The 20,323-nt window shown below is 47.3% G+C and overlaps 1 protein-coding gene across 4 annotated transcripts in view; it reads right to left on the bottom strand.

Annotated features, from left to right (window-relative positions):
• Positions 1-20,323, bottom strand: part of LOC135903996 (aspartyl/asparaginyl beta-hydroxylase-like) — a 66,934-nt gene that overhangs the window by 8,940 nt on the left and 37,671 nt on the right. For all 4 annotated transcript variants that reach the window (XM_070539231.1, XM_065434506.2, XM_065434503.2 and 1 more), the window contains 2 exons: positions 13,491-13,620; positions 5,897-5,988 (listed from right to left, as the gene is read on the bottom strand). In XM_070539231.1, coding sequence (XP_070395332.1) covers positions 5,897-5,988; positions 13,491-13,620 — 222 coding nt within the window. The remainder of the gene's footprint in view (positions 1-5,896; positions 5,989-13,490; positions 13,621-20,323) is intronic.

The following is a 20,323-nucleotide window of genomic DNA, read 5'->3' as shown; positions in this document are numbered from 1 at the left end:
ACTGATGGCGACTACAGATGCTGTTTAAGCTCTTGCAAGGCTTCAGCTTGCAGCGCAACCCACTTGAAATTGACATCAGATTTCGTGAGAAAAGGTAATGGCTCGTTGATGTGCGAAAAGTTCTTGATGAAGCGTCTGCAATAGGCACACAAGCCAAGGAATCTACCCACTGCCTTCTTGTCAGTGGGTTGTGGGAATTTAGCGATGGCAGATGTCTCCTGTGGATCAGGGCGGACTCCAGATTTGCTGATGATGCGGCCCAGAAACAGAAGCTTGTCATAAGTGAAGCGGCACTTTTCCAGCTTCAGAATGAGCCCTGATGACTTGATGGCCTCTAGTACTGTCCCAAGCCGCCTAAAGTGATTGTTGAAATTCCTGGCGTATACGATGACATAGTCTAAGTAGACAAAACAGGTCTGCCACTTCAACCCTGCTAACACTGTGCCCATCCCGTGCTGAAATTTTGCAGGTGCTGAGTACAATCCGAATGGCATGACCTCGAAATCATAGAGCCCGTCCGTTATAATGAAGACGATCTTCTCATGATCTCGCTCGTTGATTTCTATTTGCTAGTAGCCAGTCTTGAAATCCATCGACGAGAGGTACTTAGTGTTGCAGAGCTGATCTAATGCATCGTCTATGCGTGGGAGGGGGGTATACATCCTTCTTTGTGATTTTGTTCAGTCGAGAATAATCGACGCAGAAACGCAAGGTTCCGTCCTTTTTCTTCACGAAGACGATATGCTCGTAGGCTTTTCGACAGCTGGATGATGTCGTCCTGCAGCATTTCATCGACTTGTTGCCTTCTAGCTTCATGTTCTTGCATTGAAACTCTGTTATAGCTCTGGCGGAATGGTCGAGCAAGTTCTTCTGTTATTATAATTACAATTTCATAATTTCACAATTTATTTATGTATTAGTAAACATACAGATAATTACATGTGCGTAGCATACATAAGTATGGGATGTACATTATAGACATTATGGGATGTCTTGCAACTGGTGTTTGTCGAATTTTCAATGACATTGAAAAGTAGTCTTTGTATCTTCGGAGAAGACTTTTGAGCTGTTGGTGCTTACTCATGGGGAAACTTGGATTTATGTCGAAGTCTGGTTAGGGAACTATGGTCGTCGAGGTAGATGCGACAGAATCCGAGAGGACAAACGCAGTGCTGGTTTCCACAATTTGCTCGATGTATGCAATCATCGTGCCCTTGCTGATGTGTTTGAACTCCTGGCTGAAGTTGGTAAGCATCACTTCCACTTTCCCTTCGTGCAGTTGAGCGATCCCTCTTGTGACGCAAATATCACGATCGAGCAGTAGACGTAGGTTGCCCTCGATGACACTTTCTACGTCTGCGGGTGTTTCGATGCTGACAGAAATAACAATGCTGGAGCGAGGCAGAATGATTACTTGATCTTCGAGCACACTCAAGACGTGGTGAGTATGATCGCTCTCTGGCTGTATTGCTTGATCTTCCGACAGAATTATCGACTTAACTTCAGGTCGATGAATGCGCCATGTTGGTTCAGGAAATCCATGCTGAAAACGACGACCCGTGAACACTGTTGGAGGATAACGAAGGTAGCAGGGTAGGTGTGGTCAACACTGATTCTGGCCACGAAGCTTTCAGTCGGTGTTATCAGGTGTCATCCAGCTGTCTGGATTTGAGGATCTTCCCATGCAGTCTTAACTTTCTTCCACTGGGCAGCGATGGGTCCACTCATGATGGAGTACCTGGCTCCAGCATCTACTAATGTGGTGACTGCGTGGCCGTCGAGAAGCAGGTCGAGGTCGGTGGTTCTTTGTCTTGCGTTGCAGTTAAGTCTTGGCATCGAACCATGGCTGCGTCGCGTTGAAATGTGCCTGGTACGTTGTGCCGTCAGGTCTTCGGTCGGTGCATTCTTTGCTTCCAGGCTTCGTCAGATGGCGGCGTGTCGTTATGTTATCGAGTTTCTTCAGCATCTTCATCATCACCAGAGGATCTTCATCATATCGACGAACAGCAACCGCACCTGCATCGATTGCTGCTTTTAGTTTTCCAGTACATGGTCGGCGCTGCGGCGACAGGTAGCCTCCTGGTGACGGCGAATCGGATGGTCATTGAGGGTTCCACTGAGTGACGGCGAGGTAGTCAGCAATATCACGTGGCTGTTCCCCTTGCTGTGGGTGGGGCGCGTTCACGGCGAACCCTTGTAGTTCTAAGTCGCGGTATGGGCACCGGCGGTAGACATGTCCGGTTTCCCTGTAGTGATAGCAGAGCGGGCGGTGGTCGGGGGTACGCCAAATGTCCGTCTTCCTCAGGTAGCTGCGCTAGGCAATGGCGGTGGACGATGGCATTAAGGCGTTACAGGGCCCTGGCACCATGGTCGCTGAAGCGGACCTTGACAATGGGCGGCGGCGGCGTAGGTGTTCGCTTCCGGCTGGGGTTGCAGCGATGCTGTAACTTCTGGTACTTCTAGTGACCGCTGAAGCTCTTCTTTAACTACGTCAGTGATCGAGGCCACCTAGGGCAGTGACCTTGGGCACAAATTCTGATGCTCTTCCCGTACGACCGCTCTGATCATCTTGTGCGGGTCATCGGCGTGTAGCGCTTGAGCTTTCACGGAGTTTGTTGTCAGTACAGGCCAGTTGTACTGCCTGGTACGCATTTCACATGCCTTCTCGATCGTTGTGGTCTCCGAAACAATTTCAGCGACAGTCTTGGGTGGGTTGCATATCAATCCGGCGAATAGTTGTGCTTTCACACCCCGCATCAAGAACCGAACTTTCTTTTCTTCAGACATGTCGGCATCATCGTAGCGGAAGAGGCGAGTCATTTCCTCTGCAAAGATTGCGATGTTCTTGTTTGGCAGCTGCATGCGGGTTTTCAGCAGAGCTTGGGCTCGCTCTTTGCACAGGACGCTCGTAAAGGTCTGCAGGAAGCCATCGCGGAACAGGTCCAATGTAGTCAGGGTTGATTCTTGGTTCTCAAACCACGTCCTGGCGGCGCCTTTCAAGGCGAAGTACACATGCCGCAGCATGTCGTTGGAGTTCTAGTTGTTGAATGCAGCAACCCTTTTGTATGTTTCCAGCCAGTTATCTGGGTCTTGAAATGGTGATCCACAAAAGGCCGGTGGCTCCCTGGGCTGTTGCAGCACCATGCCTGGGGACACTGGGACTGCCATTGTGGTTGTAGACCTGCCCACGATCTTCTTGGTTGTCTCAGGTAGAAGTCCATGTTCCAGGGGCAGGCGTTTCCATGGTAGAGGTCCAGGTACCGGGGGCAGGTGTTTTATAGCATGCGGCTTGCTCGATGGACCAGAACAATGTTGGTGTTTTCTTCGCAGTCCGGGCTTTGATCACGGCTAGTGAGGGGCATCCGATACATGAATGCACAGCATATCAGATGTCACGTGGTAGTGATGGTCAAGAACACAGTAACAAGACTGTGAATGGCAAAACGAACTCTTTATTGGGTAAACCTGTGCCCAGAATAACAGGCTACACTCAAAGCACAATGACAGCGGCGAACACTGTCGGCGATCGGTGAAAATCTGACCACTGGTGAAGCGCACCAGCTTTTATACACGAGCCATCGAAGGTTCCAGAGTAATTGCTGGTGCCCCCGTGTCTTCCAGAAATTTCTACACAATTCGCGTTGCGCATACATGCGATCAGATTATGCAAGGTTCACTCACAACAGACAGCGGATAGAATCATTGATAACATTAAAGAAACTTCCAATACTACATGCAGGCATGTCCTGCGCTGAGTGATAACATTTGTTAGACAGTGAAACATGGTCACCTGATAAAGATAAACAAGTACACGTGTCAGTATTATGATTATAGGGTACATGGTTTATGTTAGGAAGAGAATGCTGTGAGTATCGCACTTTGTTTCCCTACAAAGGACACACGGTACTCTGGCGCTATATTGTAGCCATCGTCGCTGCCCAACCCCTCTTGCGTGGCACTACACTTTTCTTCTCACGCTTTCTTTCCACCTATGAGAAGAGTGGCCCTTCGTCGTGGGGAAATCGTGCCACCAGTGTCAGCGGCGACAACACCCAAGGGAGCATCACATTGAGCCTTACTCGTAGCCGTTCGCCATTGCCCCTTGCAGAAGCAGTGATACACGTCACACATGCTGGTACCGCTGACTCATCTCATCCACTGATGCCACGGACGAGCGTAGCCCTCCCCACCTCACGGCACCCTGGCCCCCCTCGGAAGCGCACATAAGATTGCACACATGCCGTCGCCTCTGGCAACTCATCACATGTGCAGGCCGTTTCCCCTCTGCTCCTCCTCCACTTCCCTCCTCATGCTTTCCCTGTAGCTTCTTCCTCCACTTTCATCCTTGTGTGCTCTTCTTTCATTTATTGCTGTGCCCTGTGTACTCTTGAATCTTTCACCTGTGCTAGTTTGCTTTGTTACGAGGTATAATGCCGCCGCCGAGGAACGCCGATGCAACACAGGAGTGGGTGCTTAAGAGCTGCGCTCTAAAAAATGGCGAGAGGGAAGAGGGGAAAGCATCACATGGGCATCTTGTCATCAGGGAAGAGAAGCTGCTGCAGAGATGTGGAAAGATTCCACTAACTACCACCACGTAAAAGCTCAGATGAACCAGGCAAAGAATGATGCTATCTGTTTTGTTGAGTGATGCAGACCAAGCATTGTGACCTTGTTGAATATGATTGAAGGCAAAACAGTGGCATTTACCACATCTTCTTTGAAGTTTGTTAGGATAATAATGCAGGTCACTGTACATTTCCTGTTCTCAGTTTTTGCACAGTAGATTGCACTGAATAAAAAAAGAGCTCATGAACTTCTATTCAGTTTGTGGCGTTGTACTGCCATCAACTACAGCAGAACCTCATTGATACATTTCCGTTACGTACGTTTTCCCGGCGCCAACGTTTGCAATCGAGAACACAAAAAATGACCCAATAGATTTACGCTAATTTTTTACCGGTACATACGTTCCTGGAAAACACTGTATTTCGGCACCAATCTGCAGTACATTGCCAAACTGTGATCGTATGATACATTTTCTGGCCGCTAAATCCCGTGTAAACAAGGAAAGACGTGAGGTGCAGACAATATAGAACAGTATAAAGCCACCTGTCTCACTTGAGAACAACGGCATGAACAGTTTCTTGTTCCGGTACCAGCAAATTTCTTCCCGCGTCGTCACGCGCCGCATTCACAGCTATCGCTGCCAAATCTGCTGCGATAAGCATTTTCACCTATCTGTTTACAGTGCGTGGTGTGTAGTGCCATTGGTAGCATACTGCATGCTTTTAGTCGGCGATAATCCAAACGCGCCGCCACTCCCTGTTGCAGGCGGCGTAATGTGACCATCACGTTTCTCTTCGGCTGCATCTGGCATAGCCCACCAGCTCTATTTCGCTTTGGTTTCCCGTCGCCATCCTAAAACACCACACAATGGGAAAACAACAAAATGCCTATCGGGTCGCCGCAGCACCACTAGCTCGACGTGCTTCGGTGTCACATGCCGCAACGATCTGCACAACGCTTCACATTACGTAGATGTCAACAAGAGTTGAGTATGTAAAATTTTTTAGCTACTTCAGCTTGTACATTTTTTTATGTAGTACATGTTTTCTCGTGTTTTTTTTTTTTAATGTATGAATGAGGTTCTATTGTACATAGGTTCTAGTCTTCAAGAAATGAGAAAATTCTGCTATATATGAACTACTGCGTATATGCAGATTTTGTACTGTCATTATTGAGAGGTGATTATGTACTACTTTAAAGAGAAAAATATAATTAAAAATGTTTTGCCAGTAGACCCTAAGGTTCCAAGCTCAGTTTTACTTTCAGTTGCAAGTTCTGCCATCATGGTGTTCCTCCCGGCCGATACATTTGGGGGAAGCACATAACTTACCTGTCCTCTCTTGCAGCCGGCAGCGTCTGGTATCTGGCCTATGAGTGCACATGTTTTAGGAGCCAATCTGCAGTTCCTCTCAATTTTTTTACCTGAAAGGCGAGACAACGTTTTTGGTTGAGTATATACTGTTTTCTCATGCCAGTATGAGTATATACTGTTTTCAGTGTCAACATGCATGTGTATCCGATGTGGTGCCTTGTAAGTACAGTCACGGGCACTGGATACAAAAAAAAGTGCGGCCTGTTGCGTGCATTGAAAATGCTGTCCTCCGCTGCAGCGCCACCAGCCGGGACTGTTTGTCTTGGATAGGCATATAAAATGTGCCAGGAATGCGCTTGGAACGCCGTCGCCCAACGAGTCCTGTCTCCCGCAACTAGCACTGTTCGGCCCAGCCAAGTGGCCGAGAATGCAACTACGGCTGCCACTGTCGCTCCCATTGCAGCCCGCCCGACGTGGCAGGCTGCACCTTTTTTTTTTTTTAATCCAGCTGCCGTGGTACAGTCAACAGTCACTACGACTGTGATATTCCAGCAAAGAGGTCTGTTATATTGGAAGTCCGTTCCATCAAGGTTGTGGTCTGAAATCAGTGAGAAGGAAACCTGGCATAGGACAAACCAAGGTGTATGCACTGAAAGATAAGCAGGGTAATATCATCAGCAATCTATAAGATATAGTAAAAGCAGTGGAATAATTATATACTGACTTGTCAGGATACCTCAATTAGAAACAGTAATGAACAGGATACAGAAACTCTTCCTATATATAGCAATGAGGTCAGAAGGGCCTTGCAAGACATGAAATGAGGAAGAGTGGCAGGAGAAGATGGGATAACAGACAGTTTAATTGAAGATGGAGGAGACATGATGCTTGGAAAACTGGTGGCTCTTTATACGAAGTGTCTGTCAAATGCAAGGGTCCCAGAAAACTGGAAGAATGCAAACATTATACTAATCCACAAAAAGGGAGACTTTAAAGAATTGAAAAATTATAGGCCCATTAGCTTACTCCCAGTCATAGAGTTTCTAAATAAGCACCCTAGAGGGAAATGTGGTGCTAGTGTCTATGGGGGCTCTCCTGAGTGTTGCCTCAACCTACATGAAAATGATGGCAGGTACAGGCTTCGGATTGACTTCGATCTTTAGACTAGCAGCCTTTGCATGCGTTGCGGTGTAGTAAACGAAGCTATCCTCAACTATTACCCCGTAAAATCAAATTTTATTTCTGCGGTATCTTATATAATGCACAACACATTACATAAACTTTGTATGACTTTGTGAATGAAGCATGGTTTACTACAAGGGCACACGAGTGTAAGCCCCGCTACGGGCGGCTGCAAAACAAACCCAAAAGGACGGCACGGGCCATATGGGCAGGGGGCATGTGTCTCGACGAGATTGTTTGCACACTTAAGTAATGGCTGTCAACGGTTGACACAGAGCGGGGCCTTGCAAGCAAACAGAGTAACCACGCTGTCGGCACCCATGGCGGCCGCACAGTTCGGGGAGCGGAGAGGACCACCAGCGCCACATTAGCGATCGCGCATCACAGTAAAAAAGGGAGCTTCGGACGCCCGTCGCATTGCGCTTCCTGGGAATCTCCACAGGCGTTTTCCTTGTGCGCAACCGGCTAGCGGGGGTAAACTCCTTCCCAGCTGGGGTCTCCCCGACTGGGCGTCAAACGCCGTAACGGGCGGGCGCGTTTGACTTCCGCGGTGCTCTCATTGGTGCCCTTGAAGAGTGCTTGGTTCGGGTCTGGCCGCAGGCAACGGAGATCGCGCGGCCTCAAGCAGGCGCGCCAGCCTCATTACTTTTTTTTGGCTTTGCACCGCGCGCTGACCGTCGTAGGGATTCTTTGAGCCGCAAAAGAGCCTGCGGTTTTGTCTCGGTTCCGAGGCGCCGTGGGAACGTCTTCTTCGGCTTACGGCCCGGACACGAGGCCGACCTCGGTGGGTGGACAATTATCCCGGGCTCCTCTGTGACAGTTTGGCTTGCAAACAATTGCTTGTTTAAGGCGCCGCATGGCCTGCGGGTTCTTGGAATCCGGTCGCGTCGCGCACGTGTTCGAGCACTGGAAAACATGGTCCCGACGTTCCCAGGCTTTTGGGTTTTGTGAATGTATTTTGTTGGTCAGTGCATGTTGCGCCGGCTGTGCTCGTGAGCCGTTGCTGGGAACTTGCGATGTGTACAGCTGGCGTGACCCTCACCCCTTTGTTGTTGTATATTGTGTATTTCGGGTGAGTATTCTACGCTCTGAACTGTACTAAAAAAGATGTTCTTAGATTGATGGTTGTTCGACTGGCCAATCACGCACGCAAGTTCTGCTGAACGCAGTGATTGGTGAACGGATTGTCCAGTTGAGACGCAACCCGGCGGCAATTCGCCAGCAAAGATTGTGGGCGGAGCGTTGCGTCTACAAAACGCGGCCGCAGCGCTCCGATGGGGAGTTCTGGACCTGGCTTCGGTGCTAAGCACCATCGGCTCTGCCGAAATAGGGTCGCCCTATGTGGTCCAAACCAGTGTAGCTATTTGTAACCGATGTACTGTTGAAACTATGCAATCTTGTAACCGAACTTTGTAATTTTATCTGTAAATACAAGTTGTTGTTCCTTCGTTACTGCAGCGGCTTTGTCCTTCGAACCTAAGTCACCCATTGAGCCACCTGTGCAGACCGTCTCTGACGGTGCGTCTCGGACGCCGACAGTGGGGGTGAATTTCAACTAACCAATCGATCGATCGTTTGGCATCGAATTCTTACTACGAGGGTATGTATTCTTCTGCAATTCTGTTCCCGATTTAGCGCCAGAGAATAACTGATTTATTTTTACAACAGCAATAACAACCGTGCATGTACTTATATAAATATACTCATCAAGTATTTGTGGGAATAAAAATTTTGTAGTGGGAGAATGTGTTGCACCTTTGACAGGAATGCTACAAGTGTCATCTGCTACGACGCCTGCTCGCTGCAAACGTGAGACTTTTCTCGCAAACGACAGGCACTTGCGAACTCTCTCCCTCTTTCGAAAGGCTGCATCGGCTGTCACAATTGCTGAACGCCTTCAAGTACTTTTAATTAAGCACACCTGCTGCACTGCCAGCTAGGACGCTTGTGGCCTCCTACGAGTATGCTTCATCATATTTTATATAATGAAGCATACTTTCGAAGCGTGCACCAGCAGCTGTTACAGCGTGGCTTTGCACTTGCCCGTTTTGCTACAGCAGACTACAGCCAGGAAGCAGCAACCTTTCTTACCACAAGTAAGTTTGTGTTCTCAAATGTCCTGGAACACACATTTCAATGAGCACATAAACGAGCAATGCATAACGAAGCCCTCAATCAAATTTGATTGTCAAGCCACTAGAAGTAGAGGTGTCTGTCTTGTATCAGTAGTGCCTTCTTTTTGCTCTTCTGAAGTTTCATAATTTCCGTAACACTACAGCACCAACCTAACACACTTAACAAACCAAGGTCAAAACGGCCAAAACACATTCTTTTAAAGTTTACGATGCCGTCGCTTTTTCATCAAGGCGTTGACATCACACCGCGACACAAACATTGGCCCAGCCGCTGGCCCAGTGCGCCATTGCCACTTCGAGCAACATAACAAAGGCAGGGAGAAATTGCGCTGCACCATCCCACTGCGGATTATAGCAATTGCTCTTGGAGCGAAAACAAAACTGCCAAAAAATACCAGTAGACTAGTTTGCCAGTCAACAGAATACCAATCCGTAGCCTGTACTTCCCATCATTCCCATGATGGTTGAACGATCGCAGCGCCCGATTTCCCTCTAGTTACAGTAATATGAAACTCTATGCTCCCAGTATAAGATAATATATTTACCAAAATAATCTCCAATAGAATAAGGGCAACACTGGACTTTAGTCAGCCAAGGGAACAGGCTGGCTTCAGGAAGTGATACTCTACAGTGGATCACATCCATGTCATTAATCAGGTTATTGAGAAATCCGCAGAGTACAATAAGCGTGTCTATACACCGTTTTTTCGTATTGTGAATGCAGTGGCGCCGCCTATGAGCAGTGCCATACTGGCTTGGGTGAAAGCGGTGTTTTGCATGGCAGGTATACGCTTGGCAGTAGTTTCTGGCGTTTGTTTTCGCAGTCGTGCGGTCAATTTAGTATGAGGTGTGTCTTCTACGTGGTAAACAATTCTGTTAGACGTGCTGGAGTGGTTTACGGCGTCATGGCCGGAGTTTCTGCTGGCGTTGAGGTGGACGAAACACGCAGCGCGATGTGTGCACGCATATTTGAGCCTACAATCAGCCTTGGAGATCAACTGTATATTTCTGAATGTTCCATTCACTAATGTGACCTTATTCCAGTATTATCCTCTATTTCTAAGCTGCGGTTTAGGAGCCATGAAACATACGCGACGATCGTAACAGTGTGGGTACCATTCTGCTACGATAAGAGCTGTGATGTTATACTTTGACAAGCGTTCAAACCGTTCTCTGCAGGTTACATTACGTGACTACTTGGCTCGATGGATGAGGTTTCCACCCGTGAATAAAATAGTTTTGGCAAGTAATAGCAGCATACCTTACAATCTGAATTAAGCTTGTCCAGCAAAGGGACAAGCTTAATCAAGCAAAGGGACAAGCTTAAGCAAGGGTGTTTACCAACTGTGCGAGCGTCCTAAGCAGTGGTAGGTGCTCGATTACAGATATCATTGTTCTATATACCACACGGTCCAAGCATAGGGCATCAGTGGTTATATATCCATAACCGTTGTGTGGTGTGACTACGCGAGGTCGTATTGTGGCATTAGCCCGTTTTCTCTTGCTTTTTCGAGAAAGAGGATGATAACTGAATTTTTTTTTTTTCAGTTGCGTTCGTTTCATTCTCTACAGCGCACTCACACGTATTACGGAAATTTTGTCCTCAAAAATAGCCATCGCATTCTTTTTATGCGATCCCTCTCATATATTATGGCTGTATACAGGCCAAAAAGGCAATGCTGAAGCGCACAGCTTACATTTGTATTGTGCTGGTTCACCAAATGCAGTGATCGCTGTGTTGAGCAGCACCATTGGCCTCATGCAGGAAGGCTAGCGTAGACATATAGTAATTTCAAGCCTACTAGACTTGAAATGCGCGAGAACAATGCCGGTGCATCACAAATATTTGATAGCGCCAGCCGCTTAGATGTTTCATGGTAGTCTTAGGTTGGCCTTGCACGAGCATGCGCTCTTATGCTTTGTTTTACTCCCTACGCCAAGCAATCAGACAGTGAGCTGATTTGTCATTTAATGCTGGTAATACAGAGACACCGGTTTTCTTTGTTGAATTAAAATCGATGTAAGCAAAATAGTTCACAAGACGTACACACACCGTGACTGATAATGTGCATACACCGTGGCTGATAAAGCGTATAACATTTTTGCGCCCCCAAGACATATTTCCGCCTACTGTAGTTACCGATACAACGAAAAGCTTCCCCGACGACCTTATATGAACGGATATGGTGTAAATTTCACAAAGTACGATTTAAAACATCTCGAAATCGTTCTGCAGCACGTGGCAACAATACTTTCAAGCAGCGCTGTGCCGGATCACCCAAGCCAGAGAGGAGGAAAGGCTCTCCGCGTGCCCTATCCTCCTTGCCCGATAAAGAGGTTTATATGGCTTTGATAGATTACGAAAAGGCATTTGATTCAGTAGAAATACCAGCAGTCATAGAGGCATTACGTGGTCAAGTACTATAGACTACTTAAGTATATACCTTGGAAAATATCTACAGAGGTTCCACAGCTATATTAATTCTACACAAGAAAAGCAGGAAGATACTTATAAAGAAAGGGGTCAGACAGGGAGACACAATCTATCCAATCCTATTCACTGTGTGCTTGGAAGAAGTATTCAAGCTATTAAACTGGGAAGGCTTAGGAGTAGGGATCGACGGCAAATATCTCAGCAACCTTCGGTTTGCCGATGACATTTCTCTATTCAGCAACAATGCAGACGAAGAACAACAAATGATTGTTGTTCTTCGAGTGTGAGAGTGGGGTTGAAGATTAATATGCAGAAGACAAAGGTAATGATGAATAGCCGGGCAAGGGAACAAAACTTCAAGATCCCCAGTCAGCCTCTAGAGTCAGTGAAGTAGTATGTTTACCTAGGTCAATTAATCACAGGGAACCTGTGATTAATTCACAGGTTCACATGCATGAGAAGGAAATTCATAGAAGAATAAAAATGGGTTGGGTTGCTACGGCAAATATTGTCAGCTCCTGACTGGAAGCTTACCATTATCATTGAAAAGGAAGGTGTACAATCAGTGCATTTTACCAGTGCTGACATATGGGGCAGAGACTTGGAGACTTACAAAGAAGCTTGAGAACAAGTTAAAGACCGCGCAAAGACCTATGAAACGAAGATTGCTAGGCATAACGTTAAGAGACAGAAAGAGAGCTGTTTGGATCAGAGAGCAAATAAGTATAGCCGAAATTCTAATTGACAATAAGAGAAAAAAATGGAGCTGGGCAGGTCATGTAATGCGCCGGTTAGATAACCGTTGGACCATTAGGGTTACAGAATGGGTTCCAAGGGAAAGGAAACGCAGTCGAGGACGACAGCAGACAAGGTGGGGCGATGAAATTAGGAAATTTGCAAGCGCTAGTTGGAATCACTTGGTGCAGGACTGGGTTAATTGGAGATCGCAGGGAGAGGCCTTCGTCCTGCAGTGGACATAAAACAGGATGATGGTGATGATGATGGTTGTGGAACTTCGCATATACCACCGTGTAGCCCACAGGCGATCACAAAAATGATAACTACATTATAATTAAAATAAATAAAAACAGATAAACAAGTTTACATGGCAAATGTACAGCCCCATAGCACAGCATTTTCCTGTCTGCCATTTTCTGGACACTCGTTGCTGACATGGCAGTTTTCCCACACTAGCATACACCTCCGTAACGGCAAGATGCACAATGGCAGAGAGACAGCCGGCCAATGCTACCGTGCTGGCTTCCTGGCCCGAGTGCATCACTGCCACCAATGACATAATTATATGTTGGCTACAGTTTGGTTTTCACATAAAACAGTGGCCGGTAGAAAAGTTGGTCTTAATTTATGCTAATTTATGACCACTGCTAAATCTTTAGCATGAACGAGAACCATGGTATGAGGCAAGTTCAACTTGGGGCTTGCATGTAATCAGGAATTAAAATTTTTTAACACCCAGAAGTTGCATGTATTAATGTGACACAACCACAACTGCAGCACAAATACTGTTCGAGACAAGTACAGAATGTTGGAAACAGGAGAATAAAGTGTACTACATGACTCTAATAGCTAAACTGCTGGCTCCGTAGCATTAAAATTTCACGCAATGGTGGCATTATACAGTGGATGCATTTCAATACGTATAGCAATAAAACCGATGCAGTAAAACGAAAACCAAATGAAATGACAATGAAGGGATTTGTTTTTACAGCTGGGTCTGCTTTAAAATGGTTCATTATTTTCAGTTTCACATGATTCGAGTCAGCAAAAAAAAAAAGAAGAGTAGATAATACAGCCATCTTCTAGTGAATGCACATAGCACCGAATGCCTAGATGTACTTGCCTCTTGCAAAAATTTCAAACTGCTTCCAATCTCCAGAGTCCCTCAGGTTCTCAGCTTCTGGTTTAAAACCTCTGTCAGTCATTAGAGAAAGTGCTTCATTTTTTATGTCAATCCAGTGCTTTTCCAGCTCCTGCAGCAAGAGTGAGATTGTCAGTCATAAAATTTGCGACCTGCTTGTGTTCATTCTGTCTGCACCCGCTTTATTCATATCACCAGAAAAAGTTCTGGTGATTCTGCTTATTTTGGTTTAATATCCCCTATGATAACCTCACCTTAAATTTTTTTTGTAATACAGTTTGTAGAACATGGGGTCTGCAAGGTTACACTGAAATCAGTAAAGACAATTTGGGTGTATATTGGTCAATGATGGTACTCTGCAGTCTGTTCGACCTGAAATGACATTTCCAACCATCATTTTCCCACCTATCCTGCACAATTATATAATTTGGAGCAAGGAAGTATGCCATATCAATATGGTGTGGCAGCTAAATGAGGGCAGCAATATAGTGTGATGTAGCAGTAGTGCAGACATGAGATCACAAAATAAGGTCATAAAGTGAACTTTATCTTAATTAAAAAGTTCCGAAAGCATGGATTCTTAAGATGGCTTGCATTTCTATTTGAGTATTTGAAGTAACCAGTAATTTTCTATACTATCCTTAGCGTGTGTACTGGTTACTTCAGGTAAGGCAAATCTCACATGTAGTGCTTTCAAATATGGCATGAAATAGCCTATGTTATTTCAAGGATGCACATCATCATCATCATCATCAGCCTGGTTGCGCCCACTGCAGGGCAAAGGCCTCTCCCATACTTCTCCAACAACTCCGGTCATGTACTAATTGTGGCCATGCCGTCCCTGCAAACTTCTTAATCTCATCCGCCCACCTAACTTTCTGCCGCCCCCTGCTACGCTTCCCTTCCCTTGGGATCCAGTCCGTAACCCTTAATGACCATCGGTTATCTTCCCTCCTCATTACATGTCCTGCCCACGCCCATTTCTTTTTCTTGATTTCAACTAAGATGTCATTAAATTCGCGTTTGTTCCCTCACCCCATCTGCTCTTTTCTTATCCCTTAACATTACACCTATAATTCTTCTTTCCATAGCTCGTTGCGTCATCCTCAATTTGAGTAGAACCCTTTTCATAAGTCTCCAGGTTTCTGCCCCGTAGGTGAGTACTGGTAAGACACAGCTATTACATACTTTTCTCTTGAGGGATAATGGCAACCTGCTGTTCATGATCTGAGAATGCCTGCCAAGCGCACCCCAGCCCATTCTTATTCTTCTGATTATTTCCGTCTCATGATCCGGATCTGCCGTTACTACCTGCCCTAAGTAGATGTATTCCCTTACGACTTCCAGTGCCTCACTGCCTATTGTAAATTGCTGTTCTCTTCCGAGACTGTTATACATTACTTTAGTTTTCTGCAGATTAATTTTTAGACCCACTCTTCTGCTTTGCCTCTCCAGGTCAGTGAGCACGCATTGCAATTGGTCCCCTGAGTTACTAAGCAAGGCAATATCATCAGCGAATCGCAAGTTACTAAGGTATTCTCCATTAACTTTTATCCTCAATTCTTCCCAATCCAGGTCTCTGAATACCTCCTGTAAACATGCTGTGAATAGCATTGGAGAGATCGTATCTCCCTGCCTGACGCCTTTCTTTATTGAGATTTTGTTGCTTGCTTTATGGAGGACTACGGTGGCTGTGGAGCCGCTATATATATCTTTCAGTATTTTTACATACGGCTCTTCTACACCCTGATTCCGTAATGCCTCCATGACTGCCGAGGTTTCGACAGAATCAAACGCTTTCTCGTAATCAATGAAAGCTATATATAAGGGTTGGTTATATTCCGCACATTTCTCTATCACCTGATTGATAGTGTGAATATGATCTATTGTTGAGTAGCCTTTACGGAATCCTGCCTGGTCCTTTGCTTGACAGAAGTCTAAGGTGTTCCTGATTCTATTTGCGATACCTTAGTAAATAGTTTGTAGGCAACGGACAGTAAGCTGATCGGTCTATAATTTTTCAAGTCATTGGCGTCTCCTTTCTTATGGATTAGGATTATGTTAGCATTCTTCCAAGATTTCGGTGCGCTCGAGGTCATGAGGCATTGCGTATACAGGGTGGCCAGTTTCTCTAGAACAATCTGTCCACCATCCTTCAACAAATCTGCTGTTACCTGATCCTCCCCAGCTGCCTTCCCCCTTTGCATATCTTCCAAGGCTTTCTTTACTTCTTCCGGCGTTACCTTTGGGATTTCGAATTCCTCTAGACTATTTTCTCTTCCATTATCATCGTGGGTGCCACTAGTGCTGTATAAATCTCTATAGAACTTCTCAGCCACTTGAACTATCTCATCCATATTAGTAATGATATTGCTGGCTTTGTCTCGTAACGCATACATCTGATTCTTGCCAATTCCTAGTTTCTTCTTCACTGTTTTTAGGCTTCCTCCGTTCCTGAGAGCATGTTCAATTCTATCCATATTATACTTCTTTATGTCAGCTGTCTTACGCTTGTTGATTACCTTCGAAAGTTCTGCCAGTTCTATTCTAGCTGTAGGGTCAGAAGCTTTCATACATTGGCGTTTCTTGATCAGATCTTTCGTCTCCTGCGATAGTTTGCTGGTATCCTGCCTAACGGAGTTACCACCGACTTCCATTGCACACTCCTTAATGATGCCCACAAGATTGTCGTTCATTGCTTCAACACTAAGGTCCTCTTCCTGAGTTAAAGCCGAATACCTGTTCTGTAGCTTGATCTAGAATTCCTCTATTTTCCCTCTTACCGCTAACTCATTGATCGGCTTCTTATGGACCAGTTTCTTCAGTTCGCCTCCTCAAGTCTAGGCTAATTCGAGTTCTTACCATCCTATGGTCACTGCAGCGCACCCTGCCGAGCACGTCCACATCTTGTATGATGCCAGGGTTAGCGCAGAGTATGAAGTCTATTTCATTTCTAGTCTCGCCGTTCGGGCTCCTCCACGTCCACTTTCGGCTATCCCGCTTGCGGAAGAAGGTATTCATTATCCTGATATTATTCTGTTCCGCAAACTCAACTAATAACTCTCCCCTGCTATTCCTAGTGCCTATGCCATATTCCCTCACTGCCTTGTCTCCAGCCTGCTTCTTGCCTACCTTGGCATTAAAGTCGCCCATTAGTATTATGTATTTAGTTTTCACTCTACCCATCGCCGATTCCACGTCTTCATAGAAGCTTTCGACTTCCTGGTCATCATGACTGGATGTAGGGGCGTAGACCTGTACAATTTTCATTTTGTACCTCTTATTAAGTTTCACAACAAGACCTGCCACCCTCTCGTTAATGCTGTAGAATTCCTGTATGTTACCAGCTATATTCTTATTAATCAGGAATCCGACTCCTAGTTCTCTTTTCTCCGCTAAGCCTCAGTAGCACAGGATGTGCCCGCTTTTTAACACTGTATATGCTTCTTTTGGCCTCCTAACTTCACTGAGCCCTATTATATCCCATTTACTGCCCTCTAATTCCTCCAATAGCACTGCTAGACTCGCCTCACTAGATAACGTTCTAGCGTTAAACGTTGCCAGGTTCATATTCCAATGGCGGCCTGTCCGGATGCACAACTTTTAGCTAAAGGTATGCTTACAACTACTAAATTGTGTGTACTAATGGAAGAAGGGGGTCTCACTAAAAAAAAAGGAACATTATTCATACAGCCTTGTAGATAAAGCACACTGGAGCACTTGAAATTTCATATCTAGTAAATGAAATCTAAATTTCGATACAAGATGATAATTTCTAAGTTTTACAGAATTTTTTAAAGTGTCAATGGCAGATACACTTGAACCTTGTTATAATGCAATGGGAAATGACAAAATAAGATATAACGAAATAAACGAAATCTGCTTGAAATCTCCCTAGAGAATCATGTACAGTAATTCCTCGTTATAATGAAATCGCTTTACTTGAAATATCGCTTTATTTGAAATTTCTTCCGGACCCAACTCAAACACATGCATTTTAAGCCACATTATTTGGAGCGCACGAAGAGCTTAACCCGCTTAGAGCGAAGTGGCGAGCGGAGGCATCGCCGCAGCCTAGTGGCGGTGACCCTTTTGCGCATGCAGTGTCCAATTAATACCATCAATGAATTAGCCTCATGCAGGCACAGAACAGGCCACAGAAGTACCAAACCCATGTCCGATAACTACCTAGTAATGGGCACCAAGCGAGTGCCGAGTGTGACAAGCATATGACACCCCCTTCGGCCTAACCTTCATTGGCCCGCCAGGTTTGGTGGGCAACACTGGTCACCGCATCAAATAAACACCTGATGAGCACAGCTGCTCAACGAACAGTCACCATTCACCACCACCACACTGCAGAGCGTCATACTGACAGGAGGTGCCTGAGCCCCCCTCGCCCCTCCACCCCCCCCACCCCCCCTCGTTCACGCACCCGGGCGGATTGTGACACTGGCGAGTGCCCACGGATCAACCTACGCCGCACCGAGCGGCGAAACACCGCCCCTTTGTTTCTGCCATCATGCCGCTGTATGGAAGGCTCGAGCCGTTCGAGGGAGATAGGTCCGCCTAGCCAGTCTACAAGGAGCAAGCCCACGTGTTCTTCCGGGCAAATGGCACACACGAGGCCAAACAGTGTGACATTTTCCTGGCCGGCTGCGGCACTCGCAGCTTCAGTCTCCTGTTCGACCTCCTCAAGTCGGCCACACCACATGTTAGGACGCCGAGTGTGCTGCTCACCATAGTGCGCTCGCATTTCAACCCAGCACCATCCACACTAATGAAATGGTTCCGCTTCAACAACCGCAGCCGCCGGGAAGGAGAGATTCTTGGGCATTTCACTACTGCTCTATGAGGGTTAGCGAGGGTCCCGCTGCGGGCTGGACTTCTCAAGGGGCAGTCGAGGGCGCAAGCCAGGTCCCAAGGCGAGGCTGAACATGGCCGGCGTGTCGGTGCCATGTGGTCCCGTCCGGCATGCAAACGAGCAGCAATGAGGCGCTGGCAGGAGGGACTACCTGTCCAGAAGACCAGGTTGGGCCAGGATGGAAGTTCCTGGCAAAGACCGGAGCTCCCAACTCTAGCGAAGGCCTGGGACAGCACCCTCAGTCAGTAGCAAACTTCTGCTTCAGCGGCTTCAGGAGTGCTGTAGATCATAGGGCCGGATGCAAGACATCCAAGGGTGTCTTGACCATACGGCCCAGCAGGAGCTCACAGGGGGCACAGCCAGTGACACCGTGGGGCGTGGTCTGGTACTGGGACAGTAACCGGGCAACCTGCGTTCGAAAATTCCCAGCCTGGCTCTTCTTGAGCTTGTCCTTGGTGGTCTGTGCCACCTGCTCGGCTGCACCGTTTAAAGCAGAGTGGTATGGTGGAACCATCATCCGATGGATTTCGTTCTCCGTCAGCCAGGCCAGGTACTCTGCACTGGCGAAAGCAGGTCCATTGTCGGACATGATGACGTCCGGCAACCCCTGGGCGGCGAAGACCTGTCGTAGAGCCGCAATGGTCATGCCTGCTGATGGAGTGGTGACAGGTAGAACCTCCACCCACTTCGAGAAGGCGTCCACCACCACCAGGATGTAATGACCCTTGATGGGCCTCCCAATATCCACATGCAGGCGGGACCAGGATAGGGGTCTCAGTGGGAATGGTCATGGGGTGGTCTCCACGACGTGAGGCCTGCTGATGCTCCTGGCTGACTTGGCAGCTCTGCACCATGTGAGCGACGTCCTAGTCCAGGCCAGGCCACCAAACGTGGAACTGGGCCACCATCTTTGTCTTTTCCACGTCAGTATGACCCGCATGCAGCAACTACAGGACTCTGGACCAGAGACTTTGTGGGATCACCACCCTGTAACCCCACAGTAGGCAGCACTGCTGCAGGCTCAGTTCAGCGACCTTGTGGCAATAGGCCTGCTGAACCAACTCCTCCCCTCAGGACACTGCCTTAACCACTTGAGACAGGACTGGGTCCCGGCTGGTCACCTGTGATACCACAGATCTGGAGAGTACTTCCGGGTATGTGTGCTCCAGCATGAACACTTCAGCAGGCTCTGGAATAACAGCAGGCACCTCTGGCAGGGGCAGGCAGCTCAAGGCATCAGCAGGTACCAGGTCCTTTCCCGGATGGAAGATTAGCTGGTAGCTGTAGGCAGCCAGCCTCAAGATCCAGCGTACCACTCGAGATTATGCCTGCATGGGAACCGCCTTGTCAGCAGCCCCAATAGCGGCTTTTGGTCTGTGACCAAACTTCTGGCCCCACAGGTACTAGTGAAAGCGCTCGACCCCGAAAATGAGGGCCAGGCCTTTCTTGTCCAGCTGGCTGTTGCGTTGCTCTGCAGCATGAAGCCACTGAGAAGCAAATGACACAGGGCGTTCCTGGCCATCTTTGTCCTGGTGCACCAGGACAGCTCCCACAGTGTACCAGCACTGGAGCGTTGGTGATTAGTTCCTTGCTGCACTGGAAGGCCAGGTCCTGCTCCTTCTTCCAGACCACTGCTGAACATCTCGAAGCAGAAGATGGACTGGCTGTAGATGCGCCAACAGGTTCAGCAGAAAACTCCTGTAGAAGTTGATGAGGCTGAGGTAGCTCTGAAGCTCCTTCTTGTTCTGGGGCTTAGGCGCCTTGAGCACAGCATCGACTTTGCGGGGAGCCAGTTGCCATGTACCTGAGGGAGCCAAGTTGGGCTCCCTCAGGTACATAGATGCCAGCCGTCGTGCCAGTGAATGCAACCCCTGGCTGGAACAGGGACTTTACTCTGTAGCGAACGGAAGCTGTCAAATTCCATGGTGCAGCACGCCCGATGCCCGAACCG

Source organism: Dermacentor albipictus, chromosome 5, assembly GCF_038994185.2.
Source record: "Dermacentor albipictus isolate Rhodes 1998 colony chromosome 5, USDA_Dalb.pri_finalv2, whole genome shotgun sequence".
NCBI lineage: Eukaryota > Metazoa > Arthropoda > Arachnida > Ixodida > Ixodidae > Dermacentor > Dermacentor albipictus.
This window is presented reverse-complemented; position numbering and strand designations above follow the sequence as displayed.